The 26627-nt window shown below is 42.3% G+C and overlaps 1 protein-coding gene and 1 long non-coding RNA gene across 6 annotated transcripts; one reads left to right on the forward strand and one right to left on the reverse strand.

Annotated features, from left to right (window-relative positions):
* Positions 1 to 8227: 8227 nt before the first annotated feature.
* Positions 8228 to 10856, reverse strand: LOC309717884. Its single transcript, XR_014279842.1, has 3 exons — positions 10749 to 10856; positions 8444 to 8788; positions 8228 to 8284 (listed from the first exon to the last, which is right to left on the reverse strand). It is a non-coding gene; the product is annotated as an uncharacterized lncRNA (long non-coding RNA).
* LOC309717882 (uncharacterized protein) lies at positions 9762 to 24031 on the forward strand. Of its 5 annotated transcripts, XM_082552771.1 has the most exons (4): positions 9762 to 10303; positions 10877 to 11181; positions 14269 to 15940; positions 15989 to 20748. In XM_082552771.1, the coding sequence occupies exons 3-4, from the start codon at positions 15863 to 15865 to the stop codon at positions 16409 to 16411; spliced, it is 501 nt and encodes a 166-aa protein (XP_082408897.1). In that variant the 5' UTR covers positions 9762 to 10303; positions 10877 to 11181; positions 14269 to 15862; the 3' UTR covers positions 16412 to 20748. The 5 variants fall into 5 exon arrangements, 1 of the variants encoding a protein (XP_082408897.1); XR_014279838.1 differs by lacking the exons at positions 14269 to 15940; positions 15989 to 20748 and adding an exon at positions 24015 to 24031 and having other exon boundaries at positions 10877 to 11185; XR_014279839.1 differs by lacking the exons at positions 14269 to 15940; positions 15989 to 20748 and adding an exon at positions 12145 to 14251 and having other exon boundaries at positions 9762 to 10307.
* Positions 24032 to 26627: the final 2596 nt, after the last annotated feature.

Raw genomic sequence — 26627 nt, forward strand, 5'->3', positions numbered from 1 at the left:
ATATATTATCAGCGGCCGAGTGGGCGGTTCTTCTTCAGTTTTGTCTTATGTCAAACTCACTCTTTCCAAGTCCATTCACACACAATGATAATGCAGGTGAGGTGAACCTGCCAGCTTGTGATTGGGAGAGCATGTCTCCATCCATGTTTGTATATGCTGCTGGTCTCTAAGGTTCAGGACAATGCTGTTGTCTGGTCACCTGCTGTTGACTCTTGATGTTGATGTCCTTGCTCTGGAACTGTATTTTGCCTTCAGGGAGAGCTTAGTTGTCCTTGAAGATTGTTTGTGAGGAGGTGAAGCTGTAAAACGTTTAGCCAAAAACTTGGCCTGATTGTAGTTTTAATTATGTTGGTGATGGTGCTCTATACTTTTTTATATCATTTTTATTTTTGTTAATCCATATGTAGTGTATGTGTGTCTGCATTGTTTCACTCCCTGTTTTTAATAGTGATGTGGGCAAACCACAGCCTGCAGCTCCGACTGGAGGTCCCTCGTCCTGTCCTCAATCCCTCTGAATTTCGGATTAGGACAGTCTCTCTTCCAGTGTCCCTTTTCTGTTGGAAAAGTTACACTTCGCTCTGGCGCTGTTGTTCTTATGGTGGTGGTTTCGGTCATCGGGGAGGGCGGGACTTCAGATCGGAGTGGCTTTCATCACTGCCTGCAGAATGACGTAAGAACACGGTGGTGAAATAGGCTAGCATGTATGTGTGGTGGAGCTGTGTGCTTAGCAGCGCCTGTTTCCACTTCAGCTCCTCTTTCTCCTGAAAAAGACATCTCATCAAAAGCTACCTTTTTCTCCCATCTCTCTGATTCCTCTCTTTTTGCCATCTCACAACATAGTTCATGCTTTCTATCCCACATTTCTTTACCATACAATCAAAAATCCAAAACATTTTTTTTCCTTTTTGCCTGTCTCGTTCAGCACTGTAGCAATCAGAATTATTATCTGAAGGCCAATAAAAATGCCCAACGGATTTATTATTAAGTGATCATTATTGGTCCACTTGATTGAGCTTTATTAGTATTTATTTGTTTTATTTATTTATTTTTTTAACCTTTAAGTTATTACAAACAGAACAGACATGACTGGGGGATAGGAAAGGGAAAGAGACAGAGGAGAGACATAGACATGACAACACTGTTAGGATGCCTGGGTCGTTGACCCAGGGTTTTTGAGTGTATGATATTATTTATATTTTCTAGTTTTTGGGTTTCTTTGAGTTCTGTCTCATGGGTTATGTCTCTGTCTTCTTTAGTTGCTCTGTCTCCCCTATCACCTGCATCCCCTTGTCTAGTTCGCGTCTATGTGTATCCTTAGTTCCTATATCCCCGTGTCCACTCAGTGTTTGTGTCTGCCCTGGTCCCACGTCTCTGTTCCCTCTGTAGTGCCTACATGTGAGGCTGTGTCTTTGTTCAGTCTGTGTTATGTGTTTCCTGTTTTACTTTGAAGGTCTCTGTCTTTTCTCAGTGTGTTCAGTTTATGCTTCTTTGGTCTCATCAGTTTTGATTTGTCCCAGCTGTGTTTCCCTCCTGTTACTCATTCCCTGATTGCTCCCTCTGTGTATTTAAGCCCTGTGTTTCTCTGTGTCCGTGTCGCGATCTACCGTTTATTTTGCTGTGTGTTTTGCCTGTCCACCGGTGTAAGTTTATTTTGAGTTTTTCTAGTTATGTCATGTTGCGTTCAGCATTAAAGCCTTTTTGAGTTCACGTCTGTCTCCGGAGTCTGCACCTTGGGTCCTATTCCTGACTGCACACAGCCTCACCTAACAAACACAAGCTTGACAATTACAACACGGAACACCGGGATAGACTAATGCACAGGCAGAACTGAAAGTAAAACATTGAGGACAAGACAGAGTACACAGAGGATAAGAAAACACTTATAAATCAGGAGTTATAGATAAAAACTGAAATGAAACTCAACTAAATCCTAACTAATAATAACAACACAAGAACTAAACATATTTCCAATGTACAGTCATTTTCATGATTTTCATGATATCTTTAACTGAGAAAACAGTAAAATGAACAATAAACCCGTAACCTGATACGTTTTGCTTGAATACACTTCTGGGAAGTAATTTGCACAGAATTTCCATCCATGACAATGACTTCACCCTGGCATCAGAAAGTGATGGAAATCTACAAATAAGAAAATATTTTGCTCTTTAATGTTTGGAAATATAAATGCAAAGCTAAAGAATTCCAACGTGCTCATTTTAGAACAAAATTACTAGTGTTTTTCCTTTTAATGTTATGACTGACCTAACACTATAACAAACAAAGCTTAGTGCTGTTTTGAAAGGAGAACTTATTTGAAAAAAGGTTTTTAAGTAATATTGGTAATATTAAGTAATATTAAGTAATATTGTGGTAATTTTGTGCTGTCTAACTAAAATAAGAGGTTTGAACTGAATTGAATGATAAAGTCTTCAACATTATTTACTTTAGCTTTAGATGTCAATCATACAGTTTCACACATTTAGTGTATATAGGCTAAAGCAGCTGTCTCCAACCCCCAGGCTACGGACTGGTACCGGTCCGTGAGTCGTTTAGCACCGGGCCACGAGAGTTGAGGCTCAGGTGTGAAATTTATGGTTTTCAGGGTTTTTATCGTTAACTCGGTTTCCCTGGGTCTCCCTGGATCCCTGGGTTTGGTGTTTGAGTTTTTGTTGTAGTCTCACAATTCTGTCTTTTGGAGTTATATAAGAATAAATATTTAAGTTATGCGCTATTTAGTCTCATGTTTGGTTTTCCTAATACCTGAATTTTGTTATCTCTACTTTTAGTTCTTAGTTCCTTGTTGAGTTAGTCAGTTCCCTTTCATGCAGTCTTTGTCTTGTGTCTGTGTGTCCTCCCTATAGCGTCCGATGTTTTTCATCAGTCTTGTCTCTATCTGTGTTTTTCTGTCTACCTGTGTCCAGTCTCCTGTTTACCTGTGTCTTAGTGTTTACTCTCTGTTTCTGTTATTTCCTGTTTTCAAGTTATCACCTTATTTTTCTGTCTCTGTTGTTGTCTCATCTATTTCGTTATTTCCATTTCTTTCCCCATGTCTGTCAGGTTTCTCTGTGCCCAATGCTTGAAGTGTTTAGTGATTCTTTTCTCCTCAGTCTCCTCACTATGTTTATTTCCTCCCCTGCATCACATTTGTATGTCTGCAGTCTGGGTCTTTCTGTTTCTTGTCTTGCTTTGATAATCTCTTGTACTTTGTGTATTGTGTTCAGTTTTGTTTCTCCTGTTGTTAGTTTGGTTTAGCTCACCTGTTATAACCTGATATGTTCCATCTCCCTTTGTCTGTATTTAAGACCTCTGTCTCCTCGTGTCACTTGTTGAGTTCAAACCTGCGTCTGAATTCTGCATTTTGTGTCTATAACTCTGCCTGCCACACAACAACACATGACACTCCTAGAAACTTGTGCCTATAGCAACATTGTGGTGGACCAATTTTCGGCGCAGCGTGTTTTGGGGTTTAAAAGCAACAGAGACCCGGTGTTTAGAAAAAATGCGTCTCAGCTGTTCCGATACTCCTGACACATACGGGATCACTACAGGTTTTCGCTTAGGCAGCGGTTGTCCTTCTCTCCTGGATCGGCTGGAGCTTTCTTTTGGTGCCTTCCCACCTTTGACAAAAGTCCAGCTGGGACAACTACATTTACTCAGGACCTTCTTGATGTGATGTTGTTCTGCTTCCCTGGCCGCTGTGTCTGTGGGGATGGTGTTTGATCTGTGTTGTAGCATCCTGATGACAACCAGTTTATGCTCCAGTGGATGATGAGTGTCAAACCTTAAATACTGATCCGTATGTGTAGATTTATGGTACACATCAGCTTTTAGATGTCCCCCATTACTGGTGGAAATCTCACAGTCTAAGAAGGCTAACCTGCCACTTTTCATATCCTCCCTGGTGAATTTGATGTGTCGGTCCACCGAGTTAATGTGATCCGTGACATGTAGTACGTCCTGAGATTTGATTTTCACCCAGGTGTCATCCACGTACCTGAACCAATGACTTGGCTGTGTTCCAAGGTAGGATAGCAAAGCCCTCTTTTCCACTTCTTCCATGTACAAATTGGCCACGATGGGTGAAACTGGGGAGCACATGGCACACCCATGTTTCTGCCTGTAGAACTGACCCTTGTATGTGAAGTAGGTGGAATGAAGACACAGTTCCAAAAGCAAACACACTTGGTCGATGCTAAGAGTGGTCCTGTTGCTGAGGTTGGGGTCATCCTGTAATATCTTACGAACTACCTCCAACGCTTCCATGACTGGGATGCAAGTGAAGAGAGATCTAACATCGTACGAGATCATAGTTTCATCTGCCTCCATAATGACATCTCTCACCTTCTCAACAAAATCCAACGTGTTCTGGATGTGGTGTTCAGAGCTGCCCACCAGCAGGTTGAGGATTGAAGCCAGAAACTTTGAGATGTTATAGGTGACAGAGTTGATCATGCAGACAATCGGTCTTAAAGGTGCACCCTGTTTATGTATCTTCGGTAAACTATACAGACTTGGTGTAGACTCCCCGGGTACAGCCTGTGGTATGAGGTCCGGTCAATAGCCTTGTCTTGTTCTAACTGCTTCAGACAGTCTATCACCCTCTTCCTGTAACCACTTCCTGGATTTTGTTTCAGGGGCTCAAAGTATTTTGGTCACTGTGCAGTGACAAAAATTTCTCATGATAGTCTTTCTGGTTTAGCAATAATGTGCACCTACCCTTATCTGCCGGAAGGATAATAATGTTGTTGTCATTACTAAGTGATGTGAGAAGGGTTTTTCACACTGAAAACGGTATGTCCAGATGAACAGAATCAACTTTTGGAGATCAGATTACAGACATTTTCCAACAACCTTGTGTGGTTTGGAATGTTTGCCTCTAGCCAGGGTCTCAAACTTAAATGAGCTGTGGGCCACTGCTGGCACTGGCATCTCATTGGAGGGCCACTTTAGTGGTCAAGTAGTACAAAACAAGCAAACAAGAAAGCACCCGCAAATATTTCCAAAAATGTAGTGTTTTCTTTGTTTGTTTTTAAATTTCAAATATTGTATAACAAGACAAAACTCCAAACTGTATTTTTCTCACTCTTAACTAACTGAAGCCTTTCGTTGAACTACCAAATAAACAAACTGGTCCTCTCTCTCTGGCCAGACACATGGCAGCACTTCTGCAATAATTATGTTCGTACGTAACAAAATAAAAATGCAGGCATAAGTGTATAAATTAGTTTTTGAGGGCCACTGAAAATTGTTTTCTTTACAAATAACTCTCTCACTGAAATAAGACAGCCAATCCCTCAACATGTTTGCACTCTGTGCTCACAGTGCTCACAGTGGCTTCATATTAAATCATTTTTTGGTTTTTTAGAGAACTTATTTTAACATTGCACTCAACAACAAACAAATCTTCCGTAACAAAAAAAGTCACCTCATGGGCCAAATTGCATTATATTTCTTCACGTCAATACACAGGCCACAAGTAGGGGTGACGTAGATCACAAGTGGCTCCCGGGCCGCGGAGTCCCTGGAGACTTACTCAGGGGTATATTGTGTGGCTTGCATCTGGCATTTTCTTATCTTGTTTTACTTTATAAAAAGTCATATTGTGGAATGAGGATTGAGGAAAATATAAAATATATATCACAATAATAGTCTGATTATATGAATGAAATCTCAATATATATAGAATAAAACCTGATTTTTTTTATATATATATAGCGTAGTGGTTAGACTACACGCCTTTGGAACAGAGGATCGCAAGTTCGATTCCTGCCTGGGGCCTCTGTATCCAGTAATGGTCCTAAGGCTAGACCCCCTATGCTAAGCGAGCCTACCGCAGACATGAGCGAGACAAATAAATATGAAGGCATGCCGGCTCGGACGTCGCCCGGATCAACAAGGTCCGCGTCAGGTGTTGAGGAACCAGGGCACCCTGACGAAAAGTGGGCTAACACTAGAGGCCAACTCCAAGCCCATAGCACAAGTCACCATCAAGTGCGGGATCTACCAAGGAGATGCTCTGTCCCCACTGCTGTTCTGCATAGGCCTGAACCCCCTCAGTGAGATCATTAACAAGACTGGCTACGGATACCGACTACGGAACGGAGCAGTTGTCAGCCACCTCCTGTACATGGATGACATCAAGCTGTATGCCAAGAGTGAACGAGACATCGATTCACTGATCCACACTACCAGGCTATACAGCAATGACAACCACCAAGTACCTGCAGAGGGTCAGGCAAGTCCTGAGGAGTCAGTTGAATGGAAAGAACAAGATCCGGGCCATCAACACGTACGCCCTGCCCGTGATCAGGTACCCTGCTGGGTAATAGGCTGGCCAAAGGAGGAGATAGAAGCCACTGACATAAAGACAAGAAAGCTCCTTACCATGCATGGAGGGTTTCACCCCAAGTCCAGCACCCTGAGGCTGTACGCTAAGCGGAAGGAAGGGGGCCGGGGACTGGTGAGTGTCAGCACCACGGTCCAGGATGAGACAAGGAACATCCAAGAATACATTGGGAAGATGGCCCCAACTGACCGAGTGCTCAGTGAATACCTCAGGCAGCAGAAACCCAAGAAAGAGGAGGGAGACGAGGAACCATCATGGAAGGACAGGGCCCTGCACGGTATGTACCACCGGCAGATAGAGGAGGTGGCTGATATCCAGAAATCCTACCAGTGGCTGGACAAAGCACAGAGGCACTAATCATGGCAGCACAAGAACAAGCTCTGAGTACAAGATCCATAGAGGCTGGGGTCTATCACACCAGGCAAGACCCCAGGTGCAGGCTGTGTAAAGATGCCCCAGAGACAATCCAGCACATAACAGCAGGGTGCAAGATGCTAGCAGGCAAGGCATACATGGAACGCCATAACCAAGTGGCCGGCATAGTGTACAGGAACATCTGTGCCGAGTATAACCTGGAAGTCCTGAGGTCAAAATGGGAGATGCCCCCAAGGGTGGTGGAGAATGACCGAGCTAAGATCCTGTGGGACTTCCAGATACAGACGGACAAAATGGTGGTGGCTAACCAACCGGACATAGTGGTGGTAGACAAACAGAAGAAGACGGCCGTAGTGATCGATGTAGCGGTTCCGAATGACAGCAATATCAGGAAGAAGGAACACGAGAAGCTGGAGAAATACCAAGGGCTCAGACAAGAGCTCGAGAGGATGTGGAGGGTGAAGGTAAGGGTGGTCCCCGTGGTAATCGGAGCACTAGGTGCGGTGACTCCCAAGCTAGGCGAGTGGCTCCAGCAGATCCCGGGAATAACATCGGAGATCTCTGTCCAGAAGAGCGCAGTCCTGGGAACAGCTAAGATACTGCGCAGGACCCTCAAGCTCCCAGGCCTCTGGTAGAGGACCCGAGCTTGAAGGATAAACCGCCCGCAGGGGCGTGCTGGGTGTTTATATATATATATATATATATATATAGAGAGAGAGAGAGAGAGATTAGTGCTGTGAATAGATTTAAAAAAAATTAACCTATTCATCTCACAGTTTTCTGTAATTAATCGCAATTACTTGATCCATAGCCTGGTTGCACTTACATTTTTTCAACTTTATATTTAAGCATGTAACTGTCACGGCGTGGGTCATATAGGGCGGATTGGACAGATTCAACACAGACACCGTATGAACGTGACAAGAATTTATTACAGCAAGTGGCAAAATGTGAATACACAGTGGAGTTTAGTGGCTATATACAGGTGGGGTGCAGTAGTGGCTAAGTGAAAACTGTGGTTATGTTAACTACGCACGAACACTACACGAGTACACTTGGGCTGGGGAAATATATACAAAGGTTAAGGCTGATACACACACACTGTGTCTATACTATGTTCACATTGCTCTATGCTACTCTGTTAAAGTACATTTATCATCCATATTAACTTGTTCCGCTGATTCTTTTCTCTTCAGCCACTTCTTCAAGGCTCCTTGGTAAAAACTCTTCCATCAGATTGTTTTCTCCACTTTAGATGGAAACCAGCAGTCTTGTTATAACTCCGTAGCTTCTGGCTCATCTATTAGACAGAAAATACCCATGTTTCCATTTACCATTGCAAAACCATGAAGGTCCTAATGTGATTAAATACTTATTTCATGTCACAATCTAAATTAACATATATATATATAATATACTCAAATTTAACTGCTCATCATTAACAAAGATCTGCATCACTTACTTGCTCCAGGATGTCTGCTTGCACCGAAGGATTACTTAGATCCAGCATTGAGTCCTGTGGGCTGATCCTCAGTTTAATGAAACTCAGTTTTTTGACTACTATAAACAGATGTGAACAGAGTTAGTCTGAATCGTATTTGCAACACTCTCCTTCATTTTACACATTTCTGTCACTGAGAAAAATGAAGATAACAATAGTTTTTGCTATTTGAAAAAAAAAAAGTAAAACTAAATGTGTTAGTAAAGAGTTTTACTCACTGCAGTTACAAACGAATGGATGTGTTTCTGTGCATGCCCTGTCTCCCCATTTACCAGAGTTTACCTTCAACATAGCAACACAGGTTTGAGTGCTATCAGTCCGGACAAGCATGTCTGGGTTCCAGTATCTAAATGAGGAGTCAGTCTGGTCTGACCACTCCCAGGGGTCTCTGAAAAGGCCAACATACACTTCACTGCCATTGGCTACTTGCTGGACTATCTGGTACTCAGCATCATTCCTTAGACTGGTCAGGTCTGTGTAGTGTGCTCTGCAGAAATCCCGAGCAGCAGTCCAAACCATGCGTTGTGTGTTAAGGATGTATTGCTCTGCACCTTGTTTTGTTGCTGCAAAGTAAAGTAAAATTAGCTTCACTGAATTTTCATTTCCACAAAATTTACAGTTTTTTAAATATTGTCAGACATAAACCGGTCCGTGGTGCAAAAAAGGTTGAGGACTGCTGCTGTAGTATTCCTGAGAATCCAAGTAAGACATTTTTTATGTATTGGCAAACTACTGATCTGCATCTTTTATTCTCAAAATAAAGAGACAATTTTAAAAAATTTCAGAGAGATTACAGTACAAAACAAAGAAGGATAATCAAGATTTGAGAATTTTAGTAGCATTACATTTACTAAAAGACTAATTTGTTTGACATGAGCTTGATACAGTCACTGTAAACACCACTTTACATTTTATTATTAAACATTGACTTTTGTCTTATTTCCTTTCTTTCACCTTCATGTGGTTGCAGTAGAGGGCGGCTCCTCCATGAACCTGGTTCTGCTGGAGGTTTCCTCTTGTTTAAAGAGAGTTTTTCCTTCAATTCATCATAAAGTTCTTGCTTACAGGGCATCATCTGTTTGTTAGGTTTTCTCTGTAGATTAGTAGGATCTTTACCATACAATATAAAGCACCTCAAGATGACTGTTGGTGTGATCTGGTGCTGAATGAAATTGAATTCAATTCATTTAAACTGAATTGTTAGAAGAGTGGTGAACAGTTCAAAGTTGACTATGTTCGAGTCCGAAATGTTACAGTGTCTATTTGATAGACACTGTAACATTGTGTTAACAAGCAGTTAATTAAAAGTAGTCTAACATAAATGTAAATGCTGTAATTTGATTATTTTAATAAACCATGTAACTTGGATCGATTCTAGAACATAAATGACTGGTATCGAAGGAATCGATATTTTAGGATCGATCCGCACATCACTAATGAACAGAATAAACTTTCTGAATGAATGCCTCACGACATAACACATCCAATTTGTCTAATGAGTATTAGTATGCTTGTGTCATACACAGTGTTGGGGAGTAACGGAATACATGTACCGCCGTTACGTATTTAGAATACAAAATATGAGTAACTGTATTCCGTTACAGTTACCGTTTAAAAAGGTGGTATTCAGAATACAGTTACTTTGTTGAAATAAATGGATTACACTGCGGTACTTTCCTGTTTCATTTTGTCGCGGGTCAGGACTGTTTGGGTTTTGTTTGACAGCTACGTTCTTTCGTTCCAGGCGGCAGCGTTACGGTTGCCATGGTTACAGGGCGACGCTCTCTCTCTCTCTGCGACTGTGTGTTTCCTGGGTGAGAGAGCGCCTTTTCGTTGTTGTGCTAAGCTAACAGGCAGAATGCTACAAGCATAGCTCTAAAGAATGTAGCATCATGGGCAGTATAGTCCGTGTTGCAGGGAGAATGCACTGCCATACACGTTATGTGTCTGTGAGCGCGAGGAGGGAGAAAAAGGCGAGTGGAAAGGTACGAGTTGCCGTCGAGGAAAAACGGGAGCTGGAAGCATGTAAATATAATAATAACCACTGCAGCCAAGAAGAGTGCCTGACGAGCCCAGTTGTAAGTAAGCTATTAAGACTCGACTGTACACCGTGTTCGTGTTTTCCTCCGAAAACAATAAGTTCCGTTGGAGCAGTCTTTCAACGCCTCTCTCTGTCTCTCGCAAGAAAAATTGAGCCACACAACAAAGTAAAGCTATTTTTCGGCTATGAGCCGACAGGGACCCCGCCGTATTAGTCAGAGGTCCCTTTACTACAGTTCGGAGTCGCGGACCTTCAGTAATAGTAATAAATCACACAGCAATAGTACATTCACGTTGTTGTAAAAAGCACGATAATATATTAAGTAATCCAAAGTATTCAGAATACGTTACTCTCATTGAGTAACGTAACGGAATAAGTTACAGAATACATTTTGGGGCATGTATTCTGTATTCTGTAACGGAATACATTTTAAAAGTAACCTTCCCAACACTGGTCATACAGTATGTAAAAGAAAGACTCACCATCAAAGCAAACCGAATATTTATTGGTCTCACAGGAATACATATTCAGTTTCCCGTTGCTGAAAACTGCACAGTTGTCATCAGTTATTGAGCGCCACAACAAATAACTTCTTTCTCCCTCTTTGTAGAAATCATCATCTGCCAGAGACCAGCGCCACCTGCGTGTCTTGCCTTTTGAAAGGCCAATCCACACAGCATCATCATATTTATCTTTGACAACTTCAAGGAGCGTTTCCATCTCGCTCATGTCATGAGTGGTGGCCAGGTCAAAACATTGCTCCCTGCAGATGTTCTGGGCTTCAGACCAGGTCTTTGGTGTTTGAAAGAAGACAAACTGTGGCTGGAGACCATGTGAAAATTGAAAAGACAAGCCTGTGGAATAAATATAATCCACAAATTAAATAGTCAATCGCCATTGTAAGATCTGCAATCTGTAAGTAAGTCTTTGATAACCAAAAAATGATGTGTTAATATTTGACTTAAAATTTAATTAAAAGTGTTCACTGTTAGATTTGTTGAAATTTTAGCAGCATATGTACCAGTCAAAAAGAAATCTAGGACAAAAATAAAGTGAGTTCATTTGTATAAAACAGTTTAGCACAGCAGGGTTGCCTAACAAACAATTTAAGGTCATTGAAACAACTATTACGAATAAGAAAAAACAGCTGAAATATAAATAATTAATTTGCAAAACGAAGTACAAGGTTCAAAATAATATTTTAAAAATATACAAACAAAGGGACAAAATAGGACAACTTATGAGCTTTAAAGCTCAGGCTTTTTTAGATAGGGCGACCAAACATCTTTTTTTTTTTTTGCACTTGTTGAGTTATAAAAGCCTATATTATTTCACCATTCATTAACCACACAGAGAAAGCATCATTTAAATATAAACCCTAAACCCTAACCTTTAGGCTTTCTTTAAGCAAACAGTATTATTAAAGTTTTATTTATTTATTATTTTGTTTTTGTCTTTTAAAATGCACAGGTATGCTCAGCTAAAGAGTAAAAAAGGATCACTGTTTTGACAGTTAGCAACACTGACCTGACAGGAGCAGAATTAGATGCATGATCCTTGCCGTACTTGTCAATTTGTGGCAAATATGGGAGAGCTGGAGAGCCCTCAGTGTCTGTCTAGGATGGATGTGCCAGAGTGATATCACTTGCTCCTTTCTACTTTTTTTTAAAATATGAACTGTGATTCCCATATGCCGGTCATGCAAATGCTTCCCACTCAGAATGCAAAACAGCATTAGTCCGTGTTTACTGGAGTTAGTCACAGCATTATAAGGAAAACACTTTATAGTAATTCTTTTTTAAAATGATCACGTTGTAATCCTTTACCCTTGTAATTATATTTCCAAACATTACAGACAAAATTATTTCATATTTGCAGAGTTCCATCATTTTCTGCTGCCAAGGTGCCTCCCACAGCTCCTGAGTGCTGAGTCCCGACTGCTGAGCTGTACTCTGCAGTACAGTCACATGTTAGCAGGGTGAACAGCAGTGGACCAAGCACACAGCCCTGCCACGATCCTGTACTCACTCTGAGGACTTTGGAGGTGGTATTTCCTATGAAGAAAGACCTGGGGTCTGTCAGTTAGGAAGTCAAAGATCCAATTGCAGAGAGTGGTGTTTATTCCTAGTAGGTCCAACTTCTTCACCAGCTTCTGGGGAATGACTGTGTTGAATGCTGAGCTGAAGTCAATAAACCGCATTCTGACATAAGTGTCCTTTTTGTCGAGATGGGAGAGAGAAAGGTGAAGAGCAGACAAGATGGCATCATTTGTGGAGCAGTTTGAGCAGTAAGCAAACTGTAACGGGTCCAGATTCTGTGGAAGCTGAGTTATTATGTGCCTCAACACCAGCCTCTCAAAGCACTTTGTGATGATGGGCGTAAGTGCCACCAGCCAGTAGTCATTGAGGCAGGACACAGTGGACTTTGGCACAGGGATGATTTTTGTGGGTTTGAGACATGCAGGTACCACAGCTGAGCTAAGTGGTGTATTTAAGATGTCCGAGAAGATGCCTGCGAGCTGGTCAGCACACTCCCGAAGCACCTGGCCAGATATGTTGTCAGGTCCTGCAGCCCTTCATGGGTTTGCTCTGCGAATTGTTATCCTAACATCTGCTGTGGACAGGCAGAGTACTTGGTCTGTGGGGGAGGGGGGCATTTTCTTGCTGGCTCTCTGCCTCAAAATGTGCAAATAAGTCCTTTAGTTTGTCAGGCAGGGAGGGATCACTGCTGCATGCCAGAGGTGTTGTATTGTAGCCTGTGATTGTTTGCCCTGCCACATGCACCATCTGTCCTTTGAACTTGTGAAGTGTGTATTGATCTTTTCTGCATACTCCCACTTTGCCTCTAATGGCCTGTGACAGGTCTGCTCTGGCTGTAGTGTAAGCTTCTCTATTGTTGGAATTAAATTCAGAGTCTGTGATTTTCATAGGGTTGCGTAGCTTTGCAGAGAACCAGGGTTTATGGTTTGCATAGGTGATGATGGTCTTGGAGACAGTGACATCCTCAATTCTTTTTCTGATGTAGTTGGTCACTAAGGTTGTGTACTGTAGCAGCTTCTCTAACATATCCCAGTCTGTGCATTCAAAGCAATCTTGCAGAAACGGTGTGGTCCCCTCTGGTCATGTTCTCACCTCTCTGAAAGTTGGTCTGATCTTTTTAGATCAAGATTAGTTGTGATGTTGCCAGAGATGGGTAATCCGATTACTTTTTTCAAGTAACGAGTAAAGTAAGGGATTACTATTGCAAAAACGGTAATTAGATTACCTTTACTTTCCCGTAGGAACGCTGCGTTACTGCGTTACTAAAACCGTGATTTTTTTTGCGAGAATGTCTAATGACAGTGACGTAAACAAGTGCGACGTTCGTGACAACAGCTGTGTGCAGATCAACAATGGATAATATATCGAGTACGGGAGAGAGTATGAGCGTGCAGCGTTTAAAGCGTGGAAGTACTGACCTTACTTTGAGTTTGATTCCATAAAAAGTGACAAAAACATTAGCGTCCGTTGTGCGTGGGAAGAAAACTTCTTTTTACAGCGAAAAAACCCCCTAAACTTCCGAGCAAGCACCGAGTGTGCTACGACATAATGGGAAATTCACAGAGAAACTCGCGGATTTTTCCACTGACCGCTGCGGCACACCTTCACCAGGGTAAACCTCCGCCTACCGCACTCCTGCTTTACAGGTGAAAATAGAGCAACAGGACCGCTAGTCTTTGACTTTATTTATTTTCTACTGTGTTTTACTTGCATCTATTTGAAAGAGTGAGTGTAAACACACACAAAAAAAATTATTTTATGTGCTGGAATGTGCAGAAAATAGGTTTAAATATTAAACAAATTTCTTCCAGTCAGAGAATGCATGATGCATAAAGTTAAAAGATTAAAACTAATAAAACAAGTTTTAAAAAGGGACTTTTCCATTTGATTACATTTTGTATGATGGATTATGTAGAAAAAGTAGAATTGGGCTGAAAGACCTATCACTTTATCACCTATTCAGGTTGATAAAGCCTTCTCCGTCATCGGCTGAGTGCTCAGGTGAGTTCACTCAGCCATTTATGGACCTTATTTCGCGGGCACTGCCTGAACAGACTGACTGCACTGTGCAGCCCCAGCCGCTGCATTCTGAGCCGGCTGTTTGCCCTGCGCAGCTACAGTTAGCCTCATCTAAGCCAGAGGTCATCACATCGGCTGGACCTGCTTTGCCTCTACTAGTTGTCTCCACACTTGCTCAACAGCTCACAGCTGCCACGCTACCACCTTCTCCACAATCACCATCGTCTGTGGCAGGTACGCCGCCCTCAGCTCTACCATCTGCACTACCTTTTACATCACCAGCAGGCCCAACCACTGTCCTACCCGAGCCAGAGGTCCCTGTACCATTTGGACTCACTCTACCCATGCCAGACGTCAGCATGCCTGGGGGACCCGCTCAGTCCGCACCAAGGGTCTGTGAGCCGCCCGGACCTGCCACACCTGCCCTTGAGGTCATCGCGCCACCTTGTCCTGCTTTGTCTGACCTTGCACGCCGGCTGTCTGCCAAGCTTCCTGTGAGTTTTCTGGCACGTCCGTGTCCAGCACATCTAGTATGGCCTGCACGTCCATGTCCAGCACGTCCCAGATCGCCTGCTGTGCTGTGTCGCCATCCACTTAAGCTATTTTGTCGCCACCGCCGGGTCGGCCACCAGAACCATTTCCCTGCCGACGCCGGACCCGTGGCAGGCCGCCCAAACTGTTTCTTTGCCTCTGCTTTACCCGAGGTTGGTCAGCTGAGTGGTCCTGCCTTTGTCACCGCCCACCAAGTTGGCCTCCAGAACTGTTTTGCTGTTGCTGTTTGAATTGCGGTCAGGCCGCGTTTTGTGTTGGACTGTGGCCCTTTTTGATTTCCTGGGGGTTTTGGGACATAAAATGCAGAACTCAGAAGCAGGTTTGAACGCAAAGCAACTTTATTACAGAACTTTGCAAGAATCCACAGAACCTAAACTAGCCAGGCGCTTGAGCAAATTAACAAAGACATGCAAAACAGACAGAGCACAAACATAGTGTTACGGTACTGGGTCTGCAACCCAGTATTTATGTTTCAGATCTTGATTTCATATACTTTGGCTATTGTTATTTCTGGTTTTGGCTATCTTTCCTTTGTGCTTAGTGATTTTAGTTTTTCCTTCCTTTGTATTTTTCTTAGTCTTCCCCTGTCTCGGTTCCTAAGTCAGTCATGTCTTTATGTCTCAGTGTCAGGTCCGCGTCTTTGTTAATGTCTCTGGTTTTCTGTTTTACTTTGATTGTCTCATGTCCTGTGTTGAGCGTTTTCAGTTTGGCTTCCCCTTTGGCTTGTTATGTCTGATTAGTTGCAGCTGTGTGTCCACCTGTTCCCCATCCTTTTGTCATCCTGCCTGTGTATTTAAGTCCTCCATCTCCCCGTTTCTTGTCACAAACAAAACAAAACATAAGGAGCCCAAGAACCGAGATACCGGAATAACTCAAAACAAATCCCACTGGGTCAACCATGAGTCCACTAAGCAAAAAGTTCAGGAAGCCAACCCGGAGGCTGACAGCACAAAAGTCAAACACAAGGTACTCAGGGGGCCGGCCGCATGAAAGGCAGCGGCAGCGACGTGGGAACAGTTCAGGGGGCCGACCGCGCAGACGGCAATGGTGGCAATGGGGAAACAGTTCAGGGGGCCGACCGTGCGGACGGCAACGGTGGCAACGCAGACGAGACACATCAGGAGGCCGGCCACGCGGAAGGCAGTGGCGGCAATAAAGCAGGTCTGGAGGCCGGCCGCGAAGCCAGCGGCGGCAACGACCTCGGTCTCGGGGCCGCCCTCAACGGCGAAGACGTCCAACCAAAGGCCTGTAAAGTGGCCGGCAAAGGCGAGGTATTTCAGGCCAAGCTGGGTCGGACAGCGGTGAAGTGGCAGTCACTGGCGAGGCTGACGAAGACACAGAAGCTGGACCAGGCGAGGCAGAAGCTGAAGCGGAGGTTGGACCAGGCGTGGATGAAGCTGCTGCTGCTGCAGGCGGCGTGGATGAAGCTGCTGCTGCAGGTGGTGGTGTGGAGGTCGCAGGTGGTGGAGTGTAGGTTGCAGGTGGTGGAGCCGGTGGTGGCTGAACGGTCTCGCCAGAACCGTCAGCAGACATGAGGACGTGCTGGCTGGGTCCTCCCGGATCCCCAGCTGATGAGGCAAGAGACTGGACGGGCTCCTCGGGCCCTCCAGCTGACGAGGCAGGAGGCTGGACGGGCTCCTCGGCCCCTCCAGCGGAGACAGGAGGCTGGACGGGCTCCTCAGGCATTCCAGCGGATACAGGAGGCTGAAGCGGCCCCTCGGACCCTCCAGCGGAGATGAGGATGTGCTGGCCGGGCTCTCCAGAAACCCCAGCGGATGAGGCAGGTGGCGGGGTGGGAGCCGCGGAGGGCTGGATGGACTCATCCGAGCTTCCAGCAGGAGCTGATGTAGAGCCAGAGGGTATAGGGACCCTTGGCTGAATGTGTAGATGACCAGGTGAGTGAGTGTGTAGAGTACCAGCTGACTAGGGGACTAAATTGCTACAGGTGACACCGGGAGCTGAGCTACAGGGGACACTGGGAGCTGAGCTACTGGATGTTGTACTGAAGTATGAACTGGTGGGAGAGCTGATGCCTGAGCTGCAGTTTGTAGTGGCAGTTGTGGTGAAGGTGGAGTTGATGATTGAGTGAATGAGCAGCTAAACGGGCCTCTGGCTGGGCAGCTAAAAGGGGTGCAGCTAAGGGCTGAGTGGGTGATTGAAAAAGAGCCGGAGTGGCTGGCTGCAACAACGTTTGTGGTGAAGTTGCAACTTGTGGTTGAGTTAATGATTTCTCAGCCTCGACAATATTGTCACTACATGTCTTAGAATGAGCCGAGGCCACTGCGATACAGCAGCGGCGAAGCCGGCTCGGTCCCGAACTTGTATTGCCTCCCGGGCTCGATGCAAACTGAGGTGCTGGAGGACTGGAAATCACGAACACACATCAAGTTGAAGATACGACGCGACAGGGAACAGAGGAAAACACAGGGCTTACACAGGGGAGTAATCAGGGAATGGAAAATAGGAGGGAGACACAACGGGGAGGGTTTGGGCTAACGAGACATGGGGAGCAAAGTTAGACACACTGACATGAGGCACAACATTTCACAATAAAACAAGAAACAGGCATAGACCAGGCACTAAACTGAACCTATACTAAACAAGAGACACGACCTAAGACCAATTTTATTGTTTATTTTATTTTAACCTGCTAAATATGGGACAGACTTGACTGGGGAAAAGAAAGGGGAGAAAGAAAGAGGGAAAGAAAAACAGCGGGGAAGAGGAATGGTGATAAAGGGCAAAAAACCAAAAACCAACAAAATAAGCAGACAGAGAATACATATATCGGTCACCTGGATCACCTGTTGAGAAAGAATAAAGAGAAAACAAGCAGAAAAAAAGAGCAAATTTAATAAACAACATCATTACGATGATCTATGGGAATATAACAGTAAATATTAAACATTATTGTGCAGCACGTAAGATCGACAGCGCACAGTGTGCTTTGAGGTAGAAGCCAAAAAGGGTGTAGTTTGTGTGTGTGAGCACCCGTGTGTAGACCTGTGAGCATGAACGCGCTTGTATTTAAAAGGTTCCTTCATGTAATGATCTGCTAGAGGATGTGGGGAGCCACAGCCCCGTCCTCCAGGGCTTGAAGCAGGTATGGAGGAGATCAAGACTCCAGACATCCAGAGGCCCTCAGCACACAAGAGACCAAGGAAGACCAACAGAGGGGCAGCTGCGCCACTATTCCAGAAAGAGCTGAGGAGAGCCCCAGATGAGGGGTCACTCAGCAGCCGTGGAGCAGAAGCCAGGGGGAGTTGCAGTGACGTGCCCGTGCCCGGCCCCACAGAGCCTGGGACAGCTCACAGAGAAAACTGCACCCACCCTGTCATCCACTCATCTTCCAGACTACACAAGACAATAGACGCCCAGGCTGAGATCTTCCTCCACCTCTCCTATATCTCTCCCTTCTGCAGAGTGAGTTCCTGAAGAGAGGAGACCTCTTGCAAGATGTAACAGCCTCCCCCACCAGTTGAAGAGCCCCCCAGATGGCTCGATGCACTGGCGGTACCCTGCGCCAGGGCTGGGCCCCCATACACCCACCCGCCTGCAACCCCAGCGACACAACAACCAGGACCCAAGCCCCCAAGGCCCAGCCAAGGCTCCAGCCCAGAGAAGGAGCCCTCCAAGGAAGATGCTCCTGGGGAATCCCCCGACGCCCCAAGCCTGTCCCTACCCCTACACCAATCACAACAGCGAAGGTGGGACCAAACTATGACCCCCCCCTCCTCCACTAGGTGATGGAGCTGATCAAAGGAGCCCAGAGCAATTGATCTGATGTGGTGGCAGAGGCTGTATCAAGACTAATGTAATCTAATAGATAATTTCTATATTGGTTAGAATTAAGATTATTTTTATTTTTCCAGTTCATGAGGACTGTTTTCTTGGCTATGCATAGGGCAGTGAAAATCATATGGGCTATATTCTTTTCTGTAGTGACATTATCTAAGCTGCCCAACAAACACACTAAGGGGGAAGTTGGAATGTTAAATTTCAGACACTTTGATAAGTCTTCACATATCTCGCGCCAAAACTTCTGAACTGGTGGACAGAACCAAAGAGCGTGGATATAATTGTCCGGTGTATTGGTTTGGCAGTGTGAGCAGTTGTTGGTAGACGTAAAGCCCATCTTGAACATCCAATGACAGGTATAGTGCACTCTATGTAGTATTTTGTATTGAATTAATTGAAGACTGGGATTTCTAATTAGATGAAAGGTTTTTAAGCAAATCTGAGACCAGAAGTTTTGGTCTAAGTTAACTGATAAGTCCGCTTCCCATTTTGCAATAGGAAGTGATATTGATTCATCTGTTTTAGAAAGCATTCTGTATATTTTGGAAAGTAATTTTGGGGTTTTAAGAGTAAGAAATTGTACCACACTTGGTGGTGTTTGTAGTTCAACTTGACCCGGTTTAAATTTCTTTTTTTTACTATGGATTTAATTTGTCGATATTCTAAAAATCTTTTCTTGTTGATCCCATATTGTGTAACTAGTCTGTCAAATGACATAAATTCTGTTCCTTCTAATATATGTTCTAAATATTTGATTCCTTTACCACTCCAACCTGGAAAGTTTATCATATTATTGTTTTGTAATATGTCAGGGTTGTTCCAGATAGGTGTACGTTTGCATGGGATTAATGAAGACGCCGTCAATTTTAGAAACTCCCACCATGCTGTCAGAGAAGAGCAGCATGGTGGGACGCTTTTGAAGCATTCATATCGTTGGATGTTTGAGCTGATAAATGGTAGGTCTGAAATCTATAGATTATTGCAAAGTGCTTGTTCTACATCTAGCCAAGGTTCATCTAAGAGGGTATGTTTTAGCCATCCTGAGATAAACTGAAGCCTGTTGGCTAAGAAGTAGTGCTGAAAGTTAGGCAGTTCTAGTCCTCCTTTATCCTTGGTCTTTTGTAGTGTTTTTAAGCTTATACGTGGGGGTTTATTTTTCCAAAGGAATTTGGACATACATGAATCTAGAGATCTGAACCAATCTTGTGGCGGTTTAGTTGGGATCATTGAGAATAAATAATTTATTTTTGGTAAGACCATCATTTTTATAGCGGCAACCCTTCCCATGAGTGATATGGGTAGACATTTCCATGTAGCCAGATCACCTTCTACTTTCTTTAAAAGTGGGATATGGTTTAATTTAGTTAGATCTGCAAGCTTGGTAGAAACATTAATACCTAAATATTTTATATTTCCCGATTGCAGTTGTGTAGAAGAATTATGGAAGGAGCCATTAATCAGGAGGACTGTAGATTTTGACCAGTTAATTGAGTAATCTGATATTCTTGCAAAAGAGTTTATCAATTCAATCACCCCAGAGATATTGGTTTGTGAGTTTTGGAGAAAAAGTAACACATCATCCGCATAAAGGCTGATTTTATGTTCCACGTTCTTGCATTTTATGCCCTTAATTACTTAATTCTGTCTAATTGCTGCTGCTAGTGGTTCAATAAAAATTACAAACAGTGAAGAGGAGAGTGGGCATCCCTGCCTGGTGCCCCTCAAGAGACAGAAGCTGGAGGATGTTTGGTCATATGGTTTGACACAAGCTGTTGGGGAATTGTATAATATTTTTACCCAGTTAATGAAAGAGGATCCAAAACCAAATTTGTGTAAAGTTGCAAATAGAAATTTCCAGTTAACTCTGTCAAATGCTTTTTCTGCATCTAAAGAAAATATTGGAGTTTCAAGGTTTTTACTGTATGAGTAGTCTATCAAATTAAGTAATCTACATGTATTTGTTGATGAGTGCCTACCTTTTATGAAACCAGTTTGGTCAGGATGAATTAAGAGGGGGGTTATTTTCTCTAGTCTCTTTGAGAGAGCTTTGCAGATTATTTTAAGTTTCTACATTTATAAGGTCTACATTTATGGAGGTCCACAGGGTCTTATGGAACCCTGTGGACCTCCATAATTAACCTTAGTGTAAAGAGTACTCTTCATTTACATGAACTCATTTGAGTCTATTAGATTGATATTATTCAAACTCCAGTAGTGCTGTACCTATAATACCTACAGCAAGCTCTAATCACTGTAACAAAATGTTATTTTCAGTAGTATTGACCAGTACCTGCACTAACAGGACAAGAACAGTGATTAGTCCTCTGTCAGAGGCCATAAGAAGATCATTTATAACCTTCACTAAAGCTGTATTTGTGATGTGATTAACTCTGAAGCCCGACTGAAATCATTCCTCTACAGAGGACCCACCTAAGACAGCTTTGTCAAGTGATGGCTTTGTAAATAACGGTTTAAATACTGCAAGCTTGAAGGCCTGTGGTACCTATCATTCAGCAAACATAGGGTGATCATATTTTACTCACTGCCATGCCATCATCACACAGATCCAACCATTCATACCTGCTGTTAAGACGTAAGAAGCTGTTGCAGTATTCACCAAAAAAATAGGTGTCACTACTAAGACAATATAGAAGAATAGAATAGAATAGAATAGAATAGAATTCATCTTTATTGTCATTGCACACGCCATATGTACAAGGCAATGAAATGCATGTCATACTCGCTGATACGAACAAGAAGAAGTCACAACTGGAAGCTTTTTTTTTTTGCATCCTTTCTTTCCACAACAGTTGCAACATCTCACTCTGTGTGTCTGTATGTCCCTGAGTTTCAGTGATGGAGGTATAAACAGGCATGATCTGACACAAGTTAAAAAAAAATCAAGAGGTGCATGACTGGGCAACACACAATAAAAACTGTGTCGCACAACACAGGATGTTATGTGATACGTGAGACACCCATGACACAAGCCACGTGGCGAGCATAAAAACAGCCTTAGGTGGAACTCGACTGAAAAATTGTTGAGCCGAGTCGTACTGCCTTGAATTGCAACGAGTTAATCCAAGCAAGTGCTAGATGTTGTTTTCTCAAAAACAAATTTAAAAACTTTCCAATGCAAAACAGTCATAAATGCACACGTAAGGACAGAAAAAAGATACACAAATATATATTCATATATATATATATATATATATATATATATATATTCATATATATATTCATATATATATTCATATATATATATATATACATATATATATATATATTCGTGTATATATATATATATATATATATATGTAGAGAGAGAGAGAGAGAGAGACGGTGTATAACTTTTCATTATCATAGTGTACTTTTTCTTACACATAGTTTCGTTGGCAAATGTCTGTAATCTGGCTTTGCTGTTACGCGCCAAAATATTCTAATCTGTAAAACTGTGTCTATTCTATGTTCACATTGCTCTGTGCTAGTCTGTTAAAGTACATTTATCATCCATATTAATCACTTCCCCTGATTTTTCTCTCGTCAGCCACTTCTTCAAGGCTCCTTGGTAAAAACTCTTCCATCAGATTGTTTTCTCCACGTTAGATGAAAAACAGCAGTCGTGTTATAACTCCTTAGCTTCTGGTTCATCTATTAAACAGAGAATATTCATGTTTCCATTTACTATAGCAAAACCATGAAGGTCCTAATGCGATGAAGTAGTTATTTCATGTCGCAATCTAAATAAACATATATATGATATACTCAAATTTAACTGCTCATCATTAACAAAGATCTGCATCACTTACTTGCTCCAGGATGTCTGCTTGCACCGAAGGATTACTTAGATCCAGCATTGAGTCCTGTGGGCTGATCCTCAGTTCAATGAAACTCAGCTTGTTCCCTAATATAAACAGATGTAAACAGAGTTAGTCTGGATCCTTCATTTTATACATTTCTGTCATGGAGAAAGACAGATATTTTTTTTTCTATTTGAAATATAAATGTTTTATAAATTTTCTAGTAAAGAGTTTTACTCACTGCAATCACAGACGAAAGGATGTGTTTCTGTACATGCCCTGTCTCCCCATTTACCAGAGTTTACCTTCAGCATAGCAACACAGGTTTGAGTGCCATCAGTCCAGACAGTCTTGTCTGGGTTCCAGTATCTAAATGAGGAGTCAGTCTGGTCTGACCACTCCCAGGGGTCTCTGAAAAGGCCAACATACACTTCATTGCCATTGGCTACTTGCTGGACTATCTGGTACTCAGCATCATTCCTTAGACTGGTCAGGTCTGTGTAGTGTGTTCTGCAATAATCCCGAGCAGCAGTCCAAACCATGTTTTGTGTGTTAAGGATGTATTGATCTGCACCTTGTTTTGTTGCTGCAAAGTAAAATAAAATGAGCTTCACTGACTTTTCATTTCCACAAAATTCACAGTTAAAACATTTACTATGTAGCAATGGTCCTCAGGTTTCAGCCAAGAGAGTGTGCAGTGTGTTCTGTAGTATTCCCGAGAATCAAAGCAAGACAGTTTTTATGTACTGACAAACTACTGATCAAAATAAAGAGACAGGTTTTTTTTTAATTTAACTTTAAACCTATTTACAAATATTACAGTACTAATCAAAGAAGGATAAATAAGATTTGAAAATAAAAAAGTGCCATTACATTTAGTGAAAACCAGTTTGAGTGTTTGGCACGAGCTTGATGCAATCACTGTATACACCACTTTTCATTTAATTATTACTTATTATTAAACACTAACTCTTTTCCACAGCCTGTCTTTTGTCTTGTCTTGTCTCCTTCCTCCCTCTGAAAATTTACCTATTTGATGGATTTCCATTAAATATCAGAGACACATTCTAACAGGTAACCATGAATTTGCCAGGATTTGCTGGGTTGCAGGCAAGGGAAGGACACAAATGCAGGACTCATATATGAGGCTCAACTGAAACAGTCGCTTTATTTCTGATACTCAGCGACCAGGAAACACTAGGCAACACTAAGACTCTAGAAGAGCGCACACACAGTCAGGTAAACAACAACGATGTGACAAGGAAAAGGGAAAACTGAGGACTTAAATACACACACACACACACACACACACACACACGATAACAAGAGGACAAAGAGACAGAGGAAGCAAAACAGAACATAATGCACACATGATGAGAGTATGGCAAAAACAACTATTTAAAATGACTCACCATCAAAGCAAACTGAATATTTTTGGTTGGCACAGTCCATCATATTCAGTTTCCCGTTGCTGGAAACTGCACAGTTCTTAATCGTTACTGAGCTCCACAACAAGTAGTTTCTTTCTCCCTCTTTGTAGAAGTCGTCGTCTGCCAGAGACCAGTGCCACCTGAAGGTCGTGCCTTTTGAAAGGCCAGTCCACACAGCATCATCATATTTATCTTTGACAGCTTCAAGTACAATTTCCATCTCTCTCATGTCATTAATGGTGGCCAGGTCGAAACATTGCTCCCTACAGATGCTCTGGGCTTCAGACCAGGTCTTTGGTGTTTGAAAGAAGACAAACTGGGGCTGGAGGCCATGTGAAAATTGAAAAGACAGGCCTGTGGAACAGAAATATATGAAATACTTAATGACAAGCCATTATAAAACCCACTACTGTCAGTAGTCAGATCTTTAAAAATCACACACAAAAACTGATATTTCAAAACTTTACTTAGAATGTAATTAAAGATGTTTACTGTAAAATTTGTCAACATTTCAGCAACATGTGTACCACTGAAAATTAAGTCTAGAACAAAAATAAAGTGGGTTTATGAACACTGCAGATCTGCTTAACAAACACTTTAAGGTAGAAGATTCAAACAATATGTTAAACCTAAAAACAATAGAAAAACCATGAGCTTAATTATCAGAATTTGTCAGATAGTCGCAATATATTTACATCATTAGATATTATGTTATTATCCAGGTAATATCAATTGTGGCAGTTGGCTCTTTCCAGCAGTGCCTTGTGTTAAAGGGGACAATTTAAAGTAATGCACACTATGTTTTCCACAAGTGTAGGAAAAACATATTACAATTGTCCTAACTATTTTTAATTTCATCTAAATCCATATTAAACCTAAATAAATGGTGTGCTTCTTTTTTTTCACAGCAGTGGAATGGGAGTGAATAGGGGAACTACTGACTGAAAGACCCTGTAGGAGCATTCCCCCCAAAGAGTTTTGGGTGAGCTCATTGTGAAACCTAGCCCCACCCTATCATGTGATTTCCTGAGGTCAGATGGCCTAGGGCAGGGGTCGGCAACCTGCGGCTCCGGAGCCGCATGCGGCTCTTTTTACTTATACTGCAGCTCCAGGTGGTTTGGGAAAATAAATTAGAAGTATTTAGCTGAAGTGTATTTTATTTGTGTTTAGTTCTTTTATTTTTAACTTGTAGTTCTAAATTGGAAGATTATTGTGATATTGAAATACAAAAATAAAATTATATTTTATTATTTTTCATTGCACAGAATAAGCGTCACACTCGCGGAAGCCGATGTACCCGCCGAAATGCCGTGCATTTATCGAGACTTTCAACCCCAGGTAGGCCAATTAGGGATTTTCGGATCCACATTATGTCAGCAGCTATTCTCCTCCGTGAACTATGTTAAAAACAAACACCGCTCACGCCTCACAGATGCAGTGGCGGGTCTAGAAAATTTTTGTTGGGGGGCCAGGTAGGGGCACAGATTTGGAGAAGGGTGGCAGATGTAATTGGCAGATAATGTTAAAAAGAAAAAAATTCTACCAACTGTTAACCATAATTCAATAATCCTATAAACCTAATAACCGAAAACGCTTTTAACTCTTATTAGAATGAGGTTTTAACCACTACGGTGCAAAGTATTTAGATACTGTGTTGATAAAGTACAAGAGATACAATCAGTGCTTGTCAATGTTTATTCAGCATTCGAGGACATCAATATTTGCATAGTATTTTTACTGACATATAGTGCACATATGTTTTGGGCAAAAACATTTTTGAATATTAAAATACGAACATTTTTAACATACAATTGGCAAATTAGCCAATGCCAATGCAAAACTTTATCTGCCTGTTAAAAAAGAAGATAATCTTCTTACAAACCGTTTTTTAATTTTGAAACAGGAAAAAAGTCATTTGAATGAAACCTGAAAGCAAGTAAATACTTTCTATGCTGCGTTATGATAAACTTTGGTAATATTGATGTATAAAGAACAACACTGGCTGATGATGAAATACAGTCAGCTGGCATGGTGACACTGCCAGTATTAACCTGCAGGGCTGGACTGGGACAAAAAATTGGGCATTTTGACTACAGACCGGCCCACCAGGTATTAAAGCCATAAAGCCTTTGAATGAAAACAAACGCTGTTGTGACAGTGATGTACACTGTCTTTTTGGTATATGTATGATTTCTATTCATTTTACGTCAGATAAAAACTTTGTTCGCAAGATTCAGAAAGTTATTTAATAAAAGCTAAATATTTTAAATGAGAATAAGAAAGAAAGGTATTTCCTTGTGCCCCCCTTTCCCTGTTAATGCCCTACCTGCCCCCCTGGCAAAACTTTGTTACCAGCTGTCAGCTACTTAGAAAAGGATCCTGGTGTTATTTGTCTCTCAGAAACAGTTGATAACTTCCCTTCAATTCATTCATGTCACCTAAAAGGTAAACCTGTTTCTCCATCACCTGTTCAGCTCTGATGATCCAGTAAGGACATCTCCTGGTTTCATCTGCATGTTTCCCTCTCACAACATATCCAAACCGATATCATGACCAGCAGCTTTTACGGCTGTGGCTCCAGCAAACATCAGCTGATACTAGAAATTAATATTAAATAAATTCTAACAACAGCTGATCAAGCTTAAACGTGCTGCTGTTGTTTAGCGCGACATCCGCTGATAAACAAACAAGAGAGAAAAGCCGATCAGCTGATCATTGATCAG

The sequence above is a fragment of the Aulonocara stuartgranti genome, assembly GCF_965226115.1.
Source record: "Aulonocara stuartgranti genome assembly, chromosome: 11".
Lineage (NCBI taxonomy): Eukaryota > Metazoa > Chordata > Actinopteri > Cichliformes > Cichlidae > Aulonocara > Aulonocara stuartgranti.

Coding starts and splice junctions, on each gene's coding strand:
- LOC309717882 (XM_082552771.1), top strand. CDS start 15,863: ATGAAAGGCAGCGGCAGCGACGTGGGAACAGTTCAGGGGGCCGACCGC. Junction 15,941..15,988: donor ATGGTGGCAATGGGGAAACA/GTTCAGGGGGCC, acceptor AACGCAGACGAG/ACACATCAGGAGGCCGGCCA.